Below are 18691 nucleotides of genomic sequence, written 5' to 3'. Positions count from 1 at the left end.
TAAATTGGTTTGTTTATTGTGGCACATAGTTACCATCCATTATTAATTAATTAGTTTTATTTTTCATGATTAAATGTGTATTATATAAATATATTACAACAGTTGTTTTTCTAGTTAAACATTGAATATCTCTTAAAATAATATATTTTTTTGGCTTTTCTTAGTTATGTATTTCCATTTATATGGTTTAAAATAATTTTCAGGTTCATCTCTTATATTTAATAGGAGTGTCAACTTAATTTATTTAAATGTCAGCATATGTATTTAATTAGCTTATAAAATAAAAATGATGTAATTATAAAAATAACTAGTCGATATCAACTTTTGGGTCGGTATTTTAGAAGAAATCAAAAGTTTAAAGTAACACCTTAAAGTGACGAGAGGCACTGCTAATTTTATCTCTAAACGTTTCTCGGCCTAACTTCTCCCTCCGATCTAACTTCCGATACACTGATTTAAGAGTATTGACCAGCAATTTACTTAATTACATAATTTCTATTTTATAAGCTAGTTAAATACGCATGTTGACATGAAAAAAATTATATAACTAATAAAAGCCAAAATAAAAAAAATTATTTTAAGTGAAATTAAGTGGCTAGTATTAAAATAATGACCTATATATTTAAACACAATCAAATCAGTTAGTTAATTCATTTTAGTTAGAAATTAAAGAACTGAATATAACAACTAGATAAGTTCAAAATTTCAATCATTTTGAATAAATATGATTTTTTTTCCATTAAAAACTAAAAACAAAGATTTCTATATTCCTATTACTTATGGAGATATTTAATTCAGAATAAAATATTTTACCATTGTTTACAATGAAAAATTGTTCATAAAATTGCTTCTCATCAAAAATTTTTGAAAATTAAATTACCTGATTGTTGCACTGTGTCTTTTAATTTAAAAATAACATCTTAATCATTCACTCACACTTTATTATCAATAAAACATTTTTTAAAATTTAGGATTTTTTGTCACGAGTATTTAATTATTTAAAATTGCCGCCATTTTGATAGGTCAATGCATAAAAATTATTTTCTAATAAATAATGGAAATCTGCTTTTAAAAAATTAGTGTTCTCTCTTTTTTTTTTTTTTTAGAATAATTTTGGGGAAAACATTGAAGTTACGTCAATTTCTTACGTAGTGTATATAGTGAATTAATTTAATAAATCTAACAGAATTACCAATTGAATCACAATAAAAAATGAGGTATTTAATACAAGAAGTAATGTAAAATATCAAAAGATTTCAAATTAAGTAAGAACAGTTTACATTTAAGTTCCATTTAGAATTAAAATATTAAAATAAATAGTAATTATCAGTATAATTATATAAATCGCAATACATAACATAATAACTGTTACATCTTATTATTAATGTATTTTTATGAAGATACACCGTCTTTTAAATTAAAAATTTTAATACTTCATATTAATATTTTTTTTTTTTTTGTACAAGATGTTTGATTCTATTACTCTTCAATTAATATTTCTTTTATATAAAGGGAAAATTTTTTCATAATTTAAAATTTTTAAGATTTTATATTATAAATAAATTTAATTTTATTATTAAATAATAACTAATATAAGGGAAAAAAATTCCACATGGCCACCAGATTTTTGAAAAATATTTCGTGTCGACGTACATTCCCATCGGCTTATTCTACATTCAATTAACTTGCAAATTTGGGGGGAAATAATGATAGAAATCATGAACAAATATTAGTAAAGCAATTACAGTAAAGATTTAAAAACGTGCTTACCATAGTGTATTTGGATGGCCAAAAGCCTATTCAAAACTGTTGTCTAACGAAAATATAAGAGAAAAAAACAAACACATTTAACACGTTTTCCTGTTTATTGACGTCCCTTTCTACGAATATTTTTCTAATGGCCAAAATCGGACCCATTTTCCTTTGATACGTTCCGGTCTGGATTTAATTGTCGCCACATCTAGGAGAAGTAGACGGGGTAGAAAAAAGGTTCACCACTTGACACGCTTACGCAAACGACTCACGGGTACCCGACAGGTAATAGCTGACATATAGTATATACCTACCTGAGTCCCAGACTAATGCGGCTCCAGTTGTGTTTGGATACTTGGAAGTGTCGCATGGACAGATTTTCAACAATTTTAGTTGTGTTTTCGCCTTGCTCAATTAACTAGCTGCAAATATATCGAACATGTGTCTTTACATGGTTTTAGCAATACTTATACCATGCTGTTATTGCTCTCTGGTTACCAATGACTTCGAGAATTCTCTAAAAAGAATATTAGAACTGAAAAAGGCAAAAAATACTACAAGACATAAGATACCAAGTTATATGTTTAAACTTTACCAAGATACCGGTTCTCAGCAGTACGATGTAATTAGAAGTATTCCACCTAGCACAGGTAATTGTCAGTTCTAAAAAATCATAATTAAATATTAAGTAAATTAGATTAACATTTTTATAATACCTAGTCAGTGGCGATCAAATGATTTTGTCTTGGGAAGTAATGATAATATTTACGATAAAAAATTTCGTGAGAGCAAAGCTCCCATACTCCTAGACTATTTTTATATTAATATAAGACTATAACATAAAAAAATTTATAAATAGATATAATTTAATTTATTTTTAACTTGTGTTATTTAGTTAATTAAATAATTTATATAGATCTAGTATCTATACTTAAGACTTTATAAATAAAAAGTCCCAGCACAGTGGTACAGTGGGGACGCGGCAAAGTTGGGATGTAGAAATATAAATAATATAAAAAATATTAAAAAAACATAAATTCTTTGATGTGAATCTATCAAGTTTTATAATTTGCATATTTGTAATTTTACAATTTCTATGATTTAATGTTTATGTCGACACATAAAATGCTTGTTAAAATATTTATTTAATTAAAAATAACATTATTTTTTTTTTTGATGGCCATTATCTCATAATAGAACAATCATGAGGGAAATTTTTTTTTTTAATAATATAATACACTTCTAAAGCTTTATTTGATACAGAAGAGAAGTTACCAGATCTCAAAAGTTGTCGAAACATTTACATAAAACCAAGTTGACTATAAAAATTTTACATACGTGGATGGTTTTTTAAAATCCTTTCTCTATTTAAATTTTTAACTGGATTTTCAGTAAAAGCACACCAAAAGAAAACTTATTGTCTCTAGTATACTCTGTAAATATTTAATTTAGATCAGTATTTAAAAATAAAAGTTACATCAGTTTTAATTACAAAAAAATATTTTGAGAATGCCATTTTCATTATAGCCTAATTTTGAGCTATATTTTTTAATTTCTGAAATAGAGGACTTTTTTCATGTTTTTGGTTGGTGTTGATAGGTTCTACTAAATTAAAAACAGGTTCTTATAACATATTGATCAATAAAATCGATCCAGTGAGAGCTAAGAATATTCATGTCGAAACATTAAAAAAACACATCATTACAAAATCAATTCTTTATCAGCTTCGCATCAAAGCTAAAATGATTTAGAAAACCAATGTGTAAACAATAAATTTAACTGAAATGTCTCTTATATCTTTTCAAAATTTTCCTAGAGTACTACAGTTTGAAGATTAATTTCATAATTTAACAAGTTAATTTTTCAGTAGAACAAAAACTAATTTAAAATTTGGATTTAATAAATATATGATAAACTTCATTTTTATCCTAAAATGTATGGCAATAATAAGCTAGATTTGCTTTATAAAATCTCGAAGTATTCTATTTAATTAATAGACTTTTCATTAATTTTTTTGTGGCTTTTGAGTTTAATATTTTTAATATTTTTTAGTTTTTTTAAATTAATAATATTTTTAATATAGTTTTAATTTTACTTAATTAACTAGCCACAAGTGATCAATTTTTATTATATTCTATTTAATTTGACTTTTATGGAATTTTACTATGCATCACCAGTATTAGATTTAGTAATTCCTTTTTTTTTCTGAGAATTTAAAGAAACTTCATTGGGACTGTTTGTCCGCCGTTAAATGAAAATAAAACTTTATAAATTAAGACTTTCTTGATTTAAGTTCCTTAGAGAAACAAAATTACCCACTGTCAAACTTCGAGGAAAGTGTTAACCCTTCAAACAATAGACTAAATCACTATTTTCAAAAGTTTTTTGGTTAATAATACAACAGTATTTAATTAAAATGGAATACTATTAATATATATATATATTTATTTAAAACGTTCCAAAAATCTTAAAAAATTAAATATTGAAATAAACATAGTACTTTATTTTGTTTTGTGTAATATTTTATAAAATTAAAAAAATTATACCCTAAAAAACGATGAAATTAAAATAATATCGTTGTATCATTACGAGTTAATTCGTTACCAATTATTTTGATTTACAATAGTGTTATTTATAAGTAAAGTAAAATTTAGATCTTCTAATTTTTATGTTCATAAAATACACAGTAATAATATTCTGTTTTTAAGGGTAATTATATACTATAATTTTCTTTCATTTTTGTTTAAATTAGAAATTAATTAATGAATTTAAATGAAATAAAAATATATTTAATCATTTTTAATTCACATTAAAATGTAAAGTTGTTTATAATTCACAAAATAATTCAAGTTATTTATTGTTGGAATGGATAAATATTTTTAAAAAAAATTTATATTACCAAAATTTGAATAAATAATTTTAAAATGCTCTTTTATCAAAAAATGTCTCTGGTACTCATTAACCCAACCATTTATTGTTATTACAAAAAACATCATAATTTTATTTCTAGTTTTTTAAAATTTGATTTCGTAAAAATTAGACTATACGCAGAATATATGACACATGGGTTTTCAGTTTTTAAATTTGTCACAATACGTTAATAAAACTATACTATACTGAGAATATTTAAATAGAAGTAGCTATCAAACTATTTTAATCAAAAACTGGGAACAAAATAATTTATTTTAACAGTGAATCATTGTGATATACTACCTGTATTACATTTTAGTTAATATGACGCAATTGCGCGTGTATATTTTGTTGAGAAGTATAGGTTTTTACCTTTAAGGTCTTGATAGAAAAAATCTTGTATATTACATTCAGATGAATTTATACAGAGAGAAATATATCCTGAAAAAAAAAAGTCCTTAGAGTATTTTAAAATTTGGCGCCTAGCCTGCTGTCTATTGCTATTTAATTTGCGTAGCGACGCCGTCTGGTCAGCATCAAGATCGTTGTTATGGAAACTCAGTGTCACGGCCGCGGAATCCTAAAAAACTGCACTTGATAAACATCTTATATCACAGGGTTTTCATTTTATTCAATCTTGAAACATGAAAAATCAATTTTAATCATTATCATTTTACGTTATTCATTAATACATTTATTGTTTATTTACTGTCGAAATACCTGATTTTATGGGTTGGCGATCAATAGTTTGGAGGGGATGATCGAAACGAGTAATGATAGAGAGAGCAAAAATAAAGACGACAGTTAGTGTCCCACAGAGGTGGGCTTGTAGGAAATGGTCGTGGCGCCAAGGACAAAAGCCTTTTGTATCCAAGCAAAACTACTCATAAACGCAGGTGCTCTCTGCTAAGGGTCAATACGGCGTGGTGCCTAATCTAATGGCCTGTCAATTGGTCTTCCACCGTGGTCGTCTCTGTCGACGGAGCCATCGAGTTGTTCTACACAGTCGCCACTGTCGCGGGTATCTAATAGACGTGTCTCCTGGACGCGCGAGTTTATAATCCTTTGTAGCACACCATAATGGACCTAACTATGGTGTACTTCAGGAGGATTATATTATATACTTATCATTAAGAGAGAAAAGATAGATGGATGGGAGATTTTGTCTTCTTAGTCTAGACTACATGACAAATCGGATTTAAGGGGTTGAGTGTTCTGTTATCTGTGACTCTTGGGGGCAAGATATATAATAAAGCGATAAACAGATTATCAGAACTAGTGAAAGTAACATTTAAGACGACAGTTGAAACATGAAGAATAATAATTATTAAATTTATAAGGTTTTGCATTTTTTTTTTCAAATATTCAATGATTATATAATAAAGAATAAGGTATATAAATAATATAGCTAAAAATTAATTGTTTGCAGACTATCTGCATGTTAAGTACCGTCATTGGTATTTAAAAAATATATATATAATCAGTTTATTAAAAAGTATAAAAAAGTCACTTTCATGTTTATACAAAAAAACTATTGATAAAAGTGTCATAATTATAAATTCAATTAGTTAATACAATAATCAATTAAATATAAAATTAATATTATCGAAATATCTTTATTTTAAACATCTGTAAAAGTCATTGAATTTAATTTTTTTATTATTTTAAGAATATATTTATATTTAAGATTATGTTTTTAACTTTTAGAAACCCTTGGAGGTCATTCTTTATACGTATTTGACTTGACAACTACTGAACCCACTGAAGTAGTCCAAAAGGTTGAACTTCAACTAGAACCTAATCAGAACTATCGATATTCCAAAGGCATCAATATATCATTATATTCACTGTCAAAACAATCAACATCCAAAACATACTTAGGTTCAGGAAATTTAATAAATAATTTGGATTTGGCAGACATTTTGGGATCACATTTTCTTGATGGTCTTACTCGGCTCGGTGTACAAATTGATGAACCAAGAAAACCGTCGATTGGACTAGTATTATACTCAAAAAATACTGCCGTGGGATATGCCAAAGCACATGAGCTTGCCAGGTTATTGTTTGAAACTTCTTTAAAATTTACCGCTAGACGAAAAAGGTCCTTAGATGACAATGAAGTTGATATTCACGTAGATTTTTCTACTGAAGAAAATAAAAGCAAAAAGAAAAGGAAAAAGACTAAAATCAACAGGCTTCAGGTCAGTTTTTCAAGATATAATATTTTATTATTCAAAAATATTTTATAAATAATATAATAGATAAAACATAAATTATGAAATCTTATGCCTTAAAATACCATTTGAACACTTAATGAGTGTTTTATAAACCACTAAATTACGTGATCACGTGTAGTTTTAAGTTTATGCATAATGTTTTATTAATAAATTTGAAACTAGAAATTACCGTTTAAAGATCGACTCTTTAAACGGTAATTTGAAAACGTTTAATTAAATTAAATTCTAAAATACAGAGCACATTGTGTAGAAAATGTTTCATGTGCTTCCCATGTTTACACGAAATTTCTAATTTATGTTTTGATAAATATAGAACATTTAGGTTGGTATTACGAAAATACAAAAATAATAGCATATGTACATGATATGTTATTATTATACACACATAAATGAAGACTTAAAATCAATAACGTGTTATATACTAAAAAAATGAAAATTAAGTTAGTCACAAAAAACTATTTCTAATGCCAAGTGCATTAACATATAAAACGATTCAAGTGTGTAAGGAGGGGAGGTAGTGAAGTAAAGAATGTAATTTTTTTTTAATAAATTGAAAATAAAATAATATATTGGATCATGGAAAAAATGAACGGTTAATATAGTGACAACTACAAGATAGTTGGAATAACTGAATACTTACTGTTTTATACGGTTTTACATCGTTCTTTAAACCGTAATTTTTTCAAGTTAATATAGTAAAAGACAAAAAGGAGCAAATGAAATTTTATTTCATAAGTAGTTTTAATTATAAGCTATTTAAGGGTTTTACATTTTTTTTTTAATTTCTTCGAATTTCAAAAAATGATTAATTACTCCAAATCATTTTTTTGGCACATAAATAGTACGTTATTAATTTAAATTATTCAAATATATTAACCAGTAATTTACAATTATGTATTTTATTATCAACGACTATATTATAAATTCTAAAAGATATTATTTTTTGAGGAAAAGTTCATATTATTAAATAAAAAAATTATTTAATTCAATTTATTCATAGTCGTTTATGAATTTTTTTGCTCATCGAAATTATATTAGATACTTTTTCTTGAATATAATTAAAGTCCCTCTCTCAAAAAAAAATTCTGATAGTAGGTCCTTTGTTTTTAACATACAGGGTGGCCCACCACTCACTGACAACTTAAATAACTTTTGATCCAGTTAATATTTTTAGCTGATTTTTTTTTTAAATAATAGTTATACGTTAGGTCCATAGCTATATCTCAATAATTAATTTTTTTACATTTTATTATAAATATTATTTATTTTTTAATTTTAAATAAAATGTAAAAAAAAAATCTAAGATAGCTATTTTGTAGAGTAGAATTTAAGAAAAATTTTAGTAAAAAAATATCTTATTAATATTGAGTAGTAAATATTCTGTAGCGTTTTGAAGTTTGTGAAAATTTGAATTTTCATGTATTATTTTACGGTATTAAACATTGAAATACGTATTGAGAAAAGGACAGAAGAAAACGCTATCTTTTCAATATACTTTTGAATGAGAGTGATAAGTAATAATTGCCTTATCTAATTTCTTATCATGGTATTTATGCCAAGTTTGTAATGTATACACATTATCATCATATGTATACACAGTAATCATGAAAAGATAGCGTTTTCTTCTGTCCTTTTCTCAATACGTATTTCAATGTTTAATACCGTAAAATAATACATGAAAATTCAAATTTTCACAAACTTCAAAACGCTACAGAATATTTACTACTCAATATTAATAAGATATTTTTTTACTAAAATTTTTCTTAAATTCTACTCTACAAAATAGCTAGCTTAGATTTTTTTTTTACATTTTATTTTAAATTGAAAAATAAATAATATTTTTAATAAAATGTAAAAAAATTAATTATTGAGATATAGCTATAGACCTAACGTATAACTATTATTTAAAAAAAAAATCAGCTAAAAATATTAACTGGATCAAAAGTTATTTAAGTTGTCAGTGAGTGGTGGGCCACCCTGTATAAACAGGAGTGCTTCAATAGAATATATTTGAAACTACTAGTCTGTAGTTAAAAAAAAAAACCCAGCACAGGGGGGTCGCGGCACAGTGGTGACGTTGCATAGTTGGATCAAGTATAATGATATCTGACAGTGATTAAAATCACTATCAAAAAAAAACGCTTCGATGCAAATCTTTAGATAGTGTTTAATTTTAAAAAATTGGTGGATTATTCCAAAAGCTTCATAAACTGCTAGTTCCTTATTAATATCCTGATTAAGATAAAGTATGTCGAATGAAAAAGGGATTATTAAAAAATAGTATTTCCCATAAAAAAATTATATTGATCAATACACTTTTCAATAAGTTATAGCATTATAAAGTTAAAAATGTAAAAAATAAAATTGAGAATTTTCACACAATAATAGCATTTGGTAGCCATTTTCACCGTGAAGACAAAATAAAGTCCGAAATTTTTTTTTTACATAATAAAGTAGATTACATTAGCTTTAATTTAATATATATATAAAAGTGTCAGACTTTCCGGAACACTTTCAAAATTTAAGTTGAAAAAGTCAATTTTTTGTGAAAAAGTTGACATTTTGAATCCCCCCCTGTAGGCAGGTAAAAAATCAGATTTATAAAAAAAATATACCAAATGATAGGTAAAGACATCATGCATCTACAAAAAAAAGAATTATATTGATCCATACATCTTTCGAGAAGTTATAGCATTATAAAGTTAAAAATATAAAAAAGAATTTTTTTACAAAAATCGTATTTTTTTTATTAAGTTTAATGTCTGTTTTCACCATGAAGATAAAATAAAGTCCGAAATTTTTTTTTACCATTATAAAGTATATTACATTAGCTTTAATTTAAGATATATATAAAAGTGTCAGACCTTCCGGAACACTTTCAAAAGTTACGTTGAAAAAGTTCTACTTTCTATATGCATTTTTATGTTTTGAATCCCCCCTGTATTTAGGGAAATGGTCCGATTTAAAAAAACAGTATGTCGAATGAAAGATCTATATAAATACTACTTCTCATAAAAAAATTGTAATGATCCATACATTTTTCAAAAAGTTATAGCATAATAAAGTTAAAAATCGAAAATACAAAATCGAAAATTTTCACACAAAAATAGCATTCGGTAGCCATTTTCACCATGAAGATAAGATAAAGTCCGAAATTTTTTTTTTTCATGATAAAGCATATTACATTAGCTTTAATTTAAGATATATATAAAAGTGTCAGACCTTCCGGAACATTTTCAAAATTTAAGTTAAAAAAATTAATTTTTTGTGAAAAAGTTGTCATTTTAAATCCCCCCTGGTGGGCAGGTTAAGGGTTAAATTTATGAAAAAAATATACCAAATGAAAGGTAATGATATTATGCATCTATATAAAAAAAATTTATATTGATATGTTCATTTTTGAAAAAGTTATAGCACTTTTAAGTAAAAAAAATTGAAAAAATTTCGAAAATTAGCGATTTTTAAATTTGTAATTTTTTTGGAGGTTTCCCCCTTTTACGGGGAACGAGGGAATTTTTTTCAATTTTGAAGGGTAATGTCTTCGACTAGATACGATTTGTGATCTTTTGACGTATCATTGAAAGAAATCGGTTCGGTGAGAGCTGAGAAAAAGTGGTAACAAACAAAAAAAAAAAAAAAAAAAAACCACACATCTTAGTAAAACCAATACCTTCTCAGCTTCGCATCGAAGCTAAAATATTTACAACACACATTGATCATATTTTATGTTATACTTATTACTTTTTATTTTAAAATCACAATTAGAATACAATAAAATAATAATAATCTTATTAACATTTTTTTATTCTTACAGACGATAGACTCAGGGGATTCAATACTAATAACTAACTCGGATCAATGTCGTATGGAAAAGTTAGTGTTGAATTTCGCAGACATCGGATGGGAAGACTGGGTGATTTATCCGAAAGGATTTGAAACCAATTATTGTACTGGTGGCTGTTTGTTTCCATTAGGAAAAAACTCTAGACCTACTAATCACGCAACAGTTCAAAGCTTGGCTCGATCGTTTGGTAAACTTTGGGATATTCCCGAGCCTTCGTGCGTACCAGATACCTTAGCTCCACTTACTCTTCTTTATATGGACCATTCTAATCATGTAATGCTCAAAAGCTACCCTGACATGAAAGTGTTGACGTGTTCGTGCAAATGATAGCGTATAACTTACAATAGAGTTTGATAAAATGTTCATTGTAAATAGAGCAAATATCTGTGACGTTTAACAGCAAAATGCAACATCTGTATTTATAATGGTTGCATTATAGTTTTAATATTATTTATTCATGTATATATTCAATACTCTATTGCATCAGGATTAATTTATGGTTGTTAAGTTAGTCTTGAATGTATTATAGACAAAAATTTCGCTCACGTATAAGACTGTAAATCTAGTAGTAATTATTTCAAGTAATTATTTATTTATTTATTTATTATGTTTTAAAATACCGATGAGTGAGTGAAAAAAATCATGTTATTTGTATTTAATGTTATATTTTGATCAATAGTTTAATTTTTTATTAATTTGTATAATATTAATCAATATAAATCTTTGTAAATAAATATAAATAATATTAAAACCGTATTTAAATAAATATTAGTAACTATAATTAATATTTAAATTCATCAATATTCATCTTTATTTTATTTTATTTTAAGTTCATTAGAATAAATTTGTTGATAAAATTATGATAATCAAAACTTAATAAAACTCTTATAAATTAATTGATACATATTCATCAAGATCGAAAAAAATAACTACTTAGTGTTACTCAATTTTCAAATTTTTTTTTAATCCTCTTGTTTTGAAATCACGTGATAACAAAAAATGTTATTGGTCTCTAACTTGAAGGATAAGGAAAATGACAAACATTGTATTATTAAGGCTTAAAGTTAACTTTTTTATATTCATTTCTACAATATACCTTAAGACATTAAAATTTTAAATCCAAAATATAAAATGGTCCTCACAATATAGTGTATCTTACTTGGAAATAACATCTGTACAAAAATTAGAACAAATTAGGTAAGATAAATACGTGGTTGACATGACTCCAAAGTTTGTCTTTTTAGAAAAACAACTAATTAATGATAATTATTTATAAATTTATTTATAAATAATTATAAAATATTATATTTTATATTATATAAAATTTAAACATATTAATTAATTTATAAATAATAAGTTTTGAATAATTAAAAATTAAAAAATATATTTGAAAAAAACCCAACACAAGTGGGGTCGCGGCACAGTGGGGACGTGGCATAGTTGGGTCCAGTATAGATTTAATCTGACAATGATTAAAATCACTATTATTAGAAACGCTTCAAAATCGGTCCAGTGAAAGCTGAGAAAAAGTGGCAACAGACACAAAAAAAAAACATACATCATGATTAAAAAATACCTTCTCAGCTTCGTATCAAATCTAAAAAAAAGTAACTTAAAAAAGTATTTAAGTGTACCATCATGTTCTAACATCTTCAACAACTTTTGATCCATTAAATATTTTGCATTATTATTTTTTTATTAGAAACAAATAATAAAACATATGCTTTTAACATAGTACAAAAATGTAAAAACTATTAAAAAAAAAAATGTAGACCAAAATATTTTATGGATCAAAAATGATTAAAGATGTTACAACATGATGGGATACTTTATATTTCTTTACATAACAATATTTTCTTATTCTATTAGATATTAGTCTATACAATCTTAAGTTAATTATCCTTAAATGAAAATTTTAGTAGGGAAACTTTATTTTACAAATAATTGGAGCTGTCACATTATTTCACTTGCATTTTTAATTACACAACATGACAAGTAATCTGCCATAGTTGTTTATGTAAATTTTTTTTCATTATATTAAGTCATCTGGTGCTGGTTTTGAAAATGTTACTAGTTTTTCTGTATCATCAATATTTTAGCCACAATTTGAAAAAAAAAATATGTAACGAGTCAAATAAATTATATTGACTGAATTTGTTTCATCTTATTTTATTTTTTTAATTTGTTTATAATGATAATATAAACTAAATGTGATGCAAAAAACAATAATTTAGTATTTGCGAAATTTTTATTAATATAATTAATAGTAATAATGTAAACTTGAATTAATAGAAAAATTTATTAAAATTAAAAAAAAATTGAATTGACATAAAAATATACTTCAATTTGTGAAACAGATTTACTTATTTTAAATATAACTATCATAAAAATGATTTGTAACAAAAAAAGACAACAATTTTCATTTTATTGAAAATAAGTCATGTTATTAAGATCTCTTAATAGTAGTATATTTTGATAAACATTTTTGATTGTTTGGTACCTTTAGGTAACATCATATTTTCCTGTATTGTTTTCTAAACCAGTGTTTGGTATAGAAGACTAGAGAAGTTTCAAGGACTAGCCTTGAAGTCATCTGATTATTACTAAGTGCCTTCAGAGCTACTTGACTATTACTTAGGATAATTATGTTCCTTTTCTTAAATACTAGCAAGTTCTGGGTCCTTACTAGTATTGCCATTACCTCTGCTTGGAACATATAAGTTATTGTACTCATTCACATGCTGATATTTATGCGAAGTTTTAATTCCCAAAATCTTTTCTGGAGCTCTTTGTGTAAATTACAAACCTTCCTTCTTAGTGGATTGTGAGTTTAATATTTGACTTATAACTTTTTCGCTAATAACCTTTTTTCTGTAAAACAATTACATGTATAAACTCTTTTTTATAAACTTTTATGTAAGTATCAAAAACTACTCTCTTATTGATATTTATTAACATATCTATTACATTATTTTTTGCACTTTTTCTCAGCTCTCACTGGACCGATTTCAATGAACAATATGTCAAAAGATCAAAAATCGTATCTAATTGAAGACATTACCCTTAAAAATTGAAAAACTTTCCCTTGTTCCCTGTAAATATGGGAAATCTCCAAATAAATTTTGTCATTTTTTTCACTTTTAATTTCGATGCAATACTGAGAAAATATTCATTTTTTTTTTTTTGTGCCTATGAACGATTTTTTTTAAACGTACGTCAAAAGATCAGAAATCGTATCTAGTCGATGACATTACTTTTAAAAATAAAAAAAATTAAATTTGCCCTATTTTTTATGTACAAATAATTGCTATTTTGTTGTGTAATTATATGCAAAAAAACATGTTATTTTAAAATTGCAAGTTGAGCTTAAAGTTATGGTAATAAATTCATTTTTTTTTTTTTATTATAGACTTTTACAAAAAAAAAGTAGGTTATAAATGATTACTTTTAACATATTGAAAATCAAAATCAATAATAATTTGAAATCAATTAATTATAAAAATTATATATTATATCTTTAAATCTAATAATTACTAATCTGGATATAATTAAAGAAATAGAAGTGGATGTTGCATTTGTAATTATCCGCCAATTTCTTAGAATTAAATACTATCTACAGATTTTCATCAAAGCGTTTCTTATGATAGTGATTTTAATCACCGTCAGATTAAACTTATACTGGACCTAACTATGCTGATCGTGAAAAAATTGAATTTCTAGAAAACAAACTGCGTTGAAAAACTCTATTAAAATTTGAATAGTTATATTGAAATTTGATAAAAGTTATTAAAATTGCAAATATTAAAGCAAAAAATAGCGACTATTGCAACATGTGTGATTTTTCACAATTTGTTTATTTTCAAACTCAATCTGTACAAATAATACAGGCCTATATTTTTATAGAATATTCTTTCAAAAACAATACAAATTTTGCTTCGTATGTATTTATATAAATACTCACGACAATTTTCTAGCAAAAAATTATTCTGTGCGTAGTAAAATTTATACATTTTATACATATTTCAATACAACTTAAAAACCTTTATAAAATAACTAAAAGCTAGGTAATTAAGATGAAATCAATATTGAGTGCAATCGTTATTCTTACTGTTTACTGCCAACATTCATACACTCTATCAAACTTATCCAATGAAAGCCTATTGGAGAATGCAAAACTAGAGCAATTACAAATGGCAATACAAATCAGGGCGTATAAATATTATTACTTATTAGCAAGTTACTTTTATAATAGCCTAATGGTAATCCCTGGTTGGTACATAGTAAAAAAAATGAAAGAAACCTTGACATGTATCAATACTTTTATGCAAAATTGTCAAATAGATGATCCTCTAATAAAAGAAGAATTAGAGTTTTTTACGTATGGTCAATTGAAAACAAATATTAGTGAAATATATAATCATTTTAGATATTTGAAGCTTAAAATTAAAAATTATTTTGTTTACAATAAATTTGAGTTTGCATATGACAATGAAGAAGAAACTAAAATAATTGTGAAAAATAACAATTTAGAAAATATATTATACAATGAGTTTTTAGAAAAAAAAGAACTAGAAGATAGAATAGAAAATCATTCATTTTTCAATAGCGTAAAAAGTATTGAACTTCAAAAATTGTTTATTACTACTCCAATAATGACACCAGAGGACTTTCATACTGCTGCGAATATTATCGCAAAAGACATAACTGAAGAATTCGAGTGTGTAAATGAACAGCCTTAAACAAAATAATTTGAAATCATATAACTATTAAGAATTTTTATCTTAATAAATAAGTTGGCCCCTTACAAGAAACCGACTTCTTGTCACATAATTACATTTTGTACTCGTCAGATAAGTGAAATGTCTTAAATTTGTTTGTCTTTATTTCTAAAATGAAAAACCTATGTTAATTTTGTTAATAAAATATATATAATTTTTCGTTAATTGATTAATGTTTTTTTACACCTTTTTCGAATTCTTCGTACATTTATATCTAAGCGTAGTTTATTGCCTATAAATAATGAATAACCAAAAAAAAAAAAAAAAAACTTTCATGGGATAAATAATATAATGGTTAAGTTCAAAACTATTTGGTCGAAAAGTGACTTAAATTTTTTCACTAATGTAGACATACTGATTACAATTTGTTTATTTTGTTAAATTTTTTTTATTATACCAAGGAGTATTTTCAGCGTATGTAGCGCGGGTGGGTACAGCGCGTATTGGTATATGTGTACATTACTTGCGCTATCATCGTACTTATATTACTTATATTATATTAGCTCTCTTCTAAAATATCGACACTGGTAGTTTACTTACCATGATACACGATGAATATGAAACCTAATCCGAGTCATAATCGATATACCCTACACCAGGCATGACCAACCTTTTTAAGTTTGCGGGCCATTTGTCATTTCAGCAAAACTTAGACGGGCCGCATATCTATGAAAATTCACATTTTGAAAAATTTTTAATAATCTAATTTAAATCTACCCATATTATAAACATTATTAAATGTGTTATCTATCTAAAATCTATCTTTATTGTAAACATTATCAAAAACCTACTTAGATTGTAAACATTACCAAATATGGTCATAAACGAGCGGGATTAAAGGTGATAGAAAACATTGACACTATAAATAAATATAAACACAAACAATTGCCTACTATTAATTGATGCGTCCTTTGCACACTTGAGTCAGTTAGTTTCCTGCTTATGATGTTAAAGCGACTATATTCCAGTGAAAGTGATATTTAAGTGCATTGAATTATTGGTAATAAAATTTTTTTCATTATAAATAAAAATTGATCATTATTAACGAATATTTATTATTTAAAAATAATTTTTTTTAGCTCTGTGATAAATACCCTAATAAAAATGTCTGAAACAAAAAAAAAAATACGTAAAATTTCCGAAGAAAATCGTCATTTTCAGGACATTTGGATGTATAAATACTTTTTCATTCAATTCAACGAGAAACCAACTTGTCTTATTTGTCGTGAATCTGTGGCTGTTTATAAGGAATTTAATATTCAGAGGCATTATGAAACCAAACACAAATCAAAATATGAAAGTATTAAAGATAAGGCTCGCGAATCTAAATTGGAGTTATTAAAAAAAAAATTCGCGGACGAGACAAGCGCTGTCAAAAGTATGTTTTCGCGACAAGTAAAAGGAAAGGACGATATCGTTACAGCAAGTTATAAGATTGCAAATCTTATTGCGAAAGATCAACAAGCGCTTAATAGTGGCGAGTTTATTAAAAAGTGCATCATCGCAGCTATTGAAGAAATCGCTCCTGAGAAATGCTCTGCATTCAAAGAAATAAGTCTATCTCGGCCCACCATTACTCGTCGCATAGAAGACATTGGTAAAAATTTACAAGATCAGTTGCAAACAAAAGCAGAACAGTTTTCTTTTTTTTCCTTGGCTTTGGACGAAAGCACGGACAATCGTGATACAGCGCAATTACTCATTTTTGTGCGGGGAATAGATCGAGAATTTACAATAACTGAAGAGCTTGCATCTTTACAGAGCATGAAAGACCGCACATCTGCAGATGACCTTTTTGAAGAAGTTTTGCAGTGCATAACAAAGTTGAATTTAAATTGGAAAAATCTTTGCGGACTAACAACAGATGGTGCACCAAGCATGATTGGTTCAAAAAATGGATTAGTCACAAAAATTTTGCATCAAATGGCCACTCAAAATTTAGAACAGCCATTGCCTGTTCATTGCATTATTCATCAGCAGGCGTTATGTTGCAAAGTACTCGAAATGGACCACGTCATGAATGTTGTTAGAGACATTGTGAACTTTATTCGTTCCCGTGGCTTGAATCATCGGCAATTCCAAGCATTTTTGGAAGAAGTCGGTAGTGAATTTTCCGATGTTCTTTACCACAACCAGATACGTTGGTTAAGCCGAGCCCAAGTATTATCACGCTTTTTTAATCTTCTTGCTGAGATAGAGATTTTTATGACGGAGAAAGGAAAAATATTCGTTCAACTTTCTGATTCATTGTGGCTTTGGGACTTAGCCTTTTTGACCGACATATCTAGTCACTGCAATGATTTAAATTTAAAACTACAGACACAGGGCAAATTCATATTTGAACTCTTAAATGACGTGTCCGCTTTTGAGCTGAAACTAAATCTATTTAGTAGACAAATTGAAAATAAAAATTTTATACACTTTAATTGCTGTAAAAAAATACAAGAAAAGAATTTTTTAAATTTTTCAACAGTAAAATTTGTAGACTTGTTGGAAAAATTAAAAACGGATTTTCATACACGGTTTAAAAAACTTAAAGAACAAAGTATGTTGTTTCGATTGATTGAAAATCCTTTTCAGATGGATGAAGCTGTAGTTCAGGAAAATTTTCAAATGGAAATAATAGAACTGAAAACTAATAATTTACAGAAGGACTTATACGAAGAAAATCGAAAGAATTTACCAAACTTTTACAAAAATCTTGACGACGAAAATTTTCCTGAATTAAAAAAACTGGCTCAACGTGTTTTTTCAATGTTTGGATCGACATATCTGTGTGAACAAACATTTTCAAGGATGAAATGTATCAAAAGCAAAGAAAGATCTCGCCTTACAGATGATCATCTTCATTACTTACTAAGGGCTGCCACTACAAAATTTGAACCTGACATCAAGAAGTTGGCGCTACAAAAACAACCTCAAGTTTCACACTGATTTTAACTTTGTATTTGAATTTTTTTCTGACATATTTGAAATAAAGCATTTATTAAATTTTTCTACTGTTTTATTCAAATTCTAAACTAAACTATGGGCCGCATAGAACAGTGTCGCGGGCCGCACGTTGGTCATGCCTGCCCTAAAACAATGATATTTATATAATGCCTCTCAGAATTATGGGCATACTAGTTGGTGGCTAGGGGTTTTAGCTCCATTAAGCTTAAATGTAGTCC

The 18691-nt window shown here is 26.3% G+C and overlaps 2 protein-coding genes across 2 annotated transcripts; both read left to right on the top strand.

Moving 5' to 3' along the window:
* The first annotated feature begins 1637 nt into the window (after positions 1-1637).
* Positions 1638-11491, top strand: LOC126910574 (bone morphogenetic protein 3-like). The gene is made up of 3 exons (XM_050693242.1): positions 1638-2402; positions 6370-6863; positions 10714-11491. The coding sequence occupies exons 1-3, from the start codon at positions 2192-2194 to the stop codon at positions 11068-11070; spliced, it is 1062 nt and encodes a 353-aa protein (XP_050549199.1). The 5' UTR covers positions 1638-2191; the 3' UTR covers positions 11071-11491.
* A 5134-nt stretch (positions 11492-16625) lies between these two features.
* Positions 16626-18455, top strand: LOC126893493 (general transcription factor II-I repeat domain-containing protein 2-like). Its single transcript, XM_050663774.1, has 2 exons — positions 16626-17847; positions 17995-18455. Exons 1-2 carry the CDS (start codon positions 16626-16628, stop codon positions 18453-18455), a joined length of 1683 nt encoding a protein of 560 aa, XP_050519731.1.
* The last annotated feature ends 236 nt before the right edge of the window (positions 18456-18691 follow it).

Source organism: Daktulosphaira vitifoliae, unplaced genomic scaffold, assembly GCF_025091365.1.
Source record: "Daktulosphaira vitifoliae isolate Bord-2020 unplaced genomic scaffold, ASM2509136v1 Scaffold_1, whole genome shotgun sequence".
In the NCBI taxonomy this organism is placed as follows: domain Eukaryota; kingdom Metazoa; phylum Arthropoda; class Insecta; order Hemiptera; family Phylloxeridae; genus Daktulosphaira; species Daktulosphaira vitifoliae.
Note: the sequence above shows the minus strand (reverse complement) of the source record. Positions and strands in the feature narration are given on the sequence as shown.

Excerpts from the sequence above, each read along its gene's own strand:
- LOC126910574 (XM_050693242.1), top strand. The coding sequence starts at position 2,192 with ATGTGTCTTTACATGGTTTTAGCAATACTTATACCATGCTGTTATTGC. Across the intron at positions 2,403-6,369 it reads AAGTATTCCACCTAGCACAG|AAACCCTTGGAGGTCATTCT; the intron begins GTAATTGTCAGT and ends TTTAACTTTTAG. Across the intron at positions 6,864-10,713 it reads CTAAAATCAACAGGCTTCAG|ACGATAGACTCAGGGGATTC; the intron begins GTCAGTTTTTCA and ends TTATTCTTACAG.
- LOC126893493 (XM_050663774.1), top strand. The coding sequence starts at position 16,626 with ATGTCTGAAACAAAAAAAAAAATACGTAAAATTTCCGAAGAAAATCGT. Across the intron at positions 17,848-17,994 it reads TTTAAAACTACAGACACAGG|TAAAATTTGTAGACTTGTTG; the intron begins GCAAATTCATAT and ends ATTTTTCAACAG.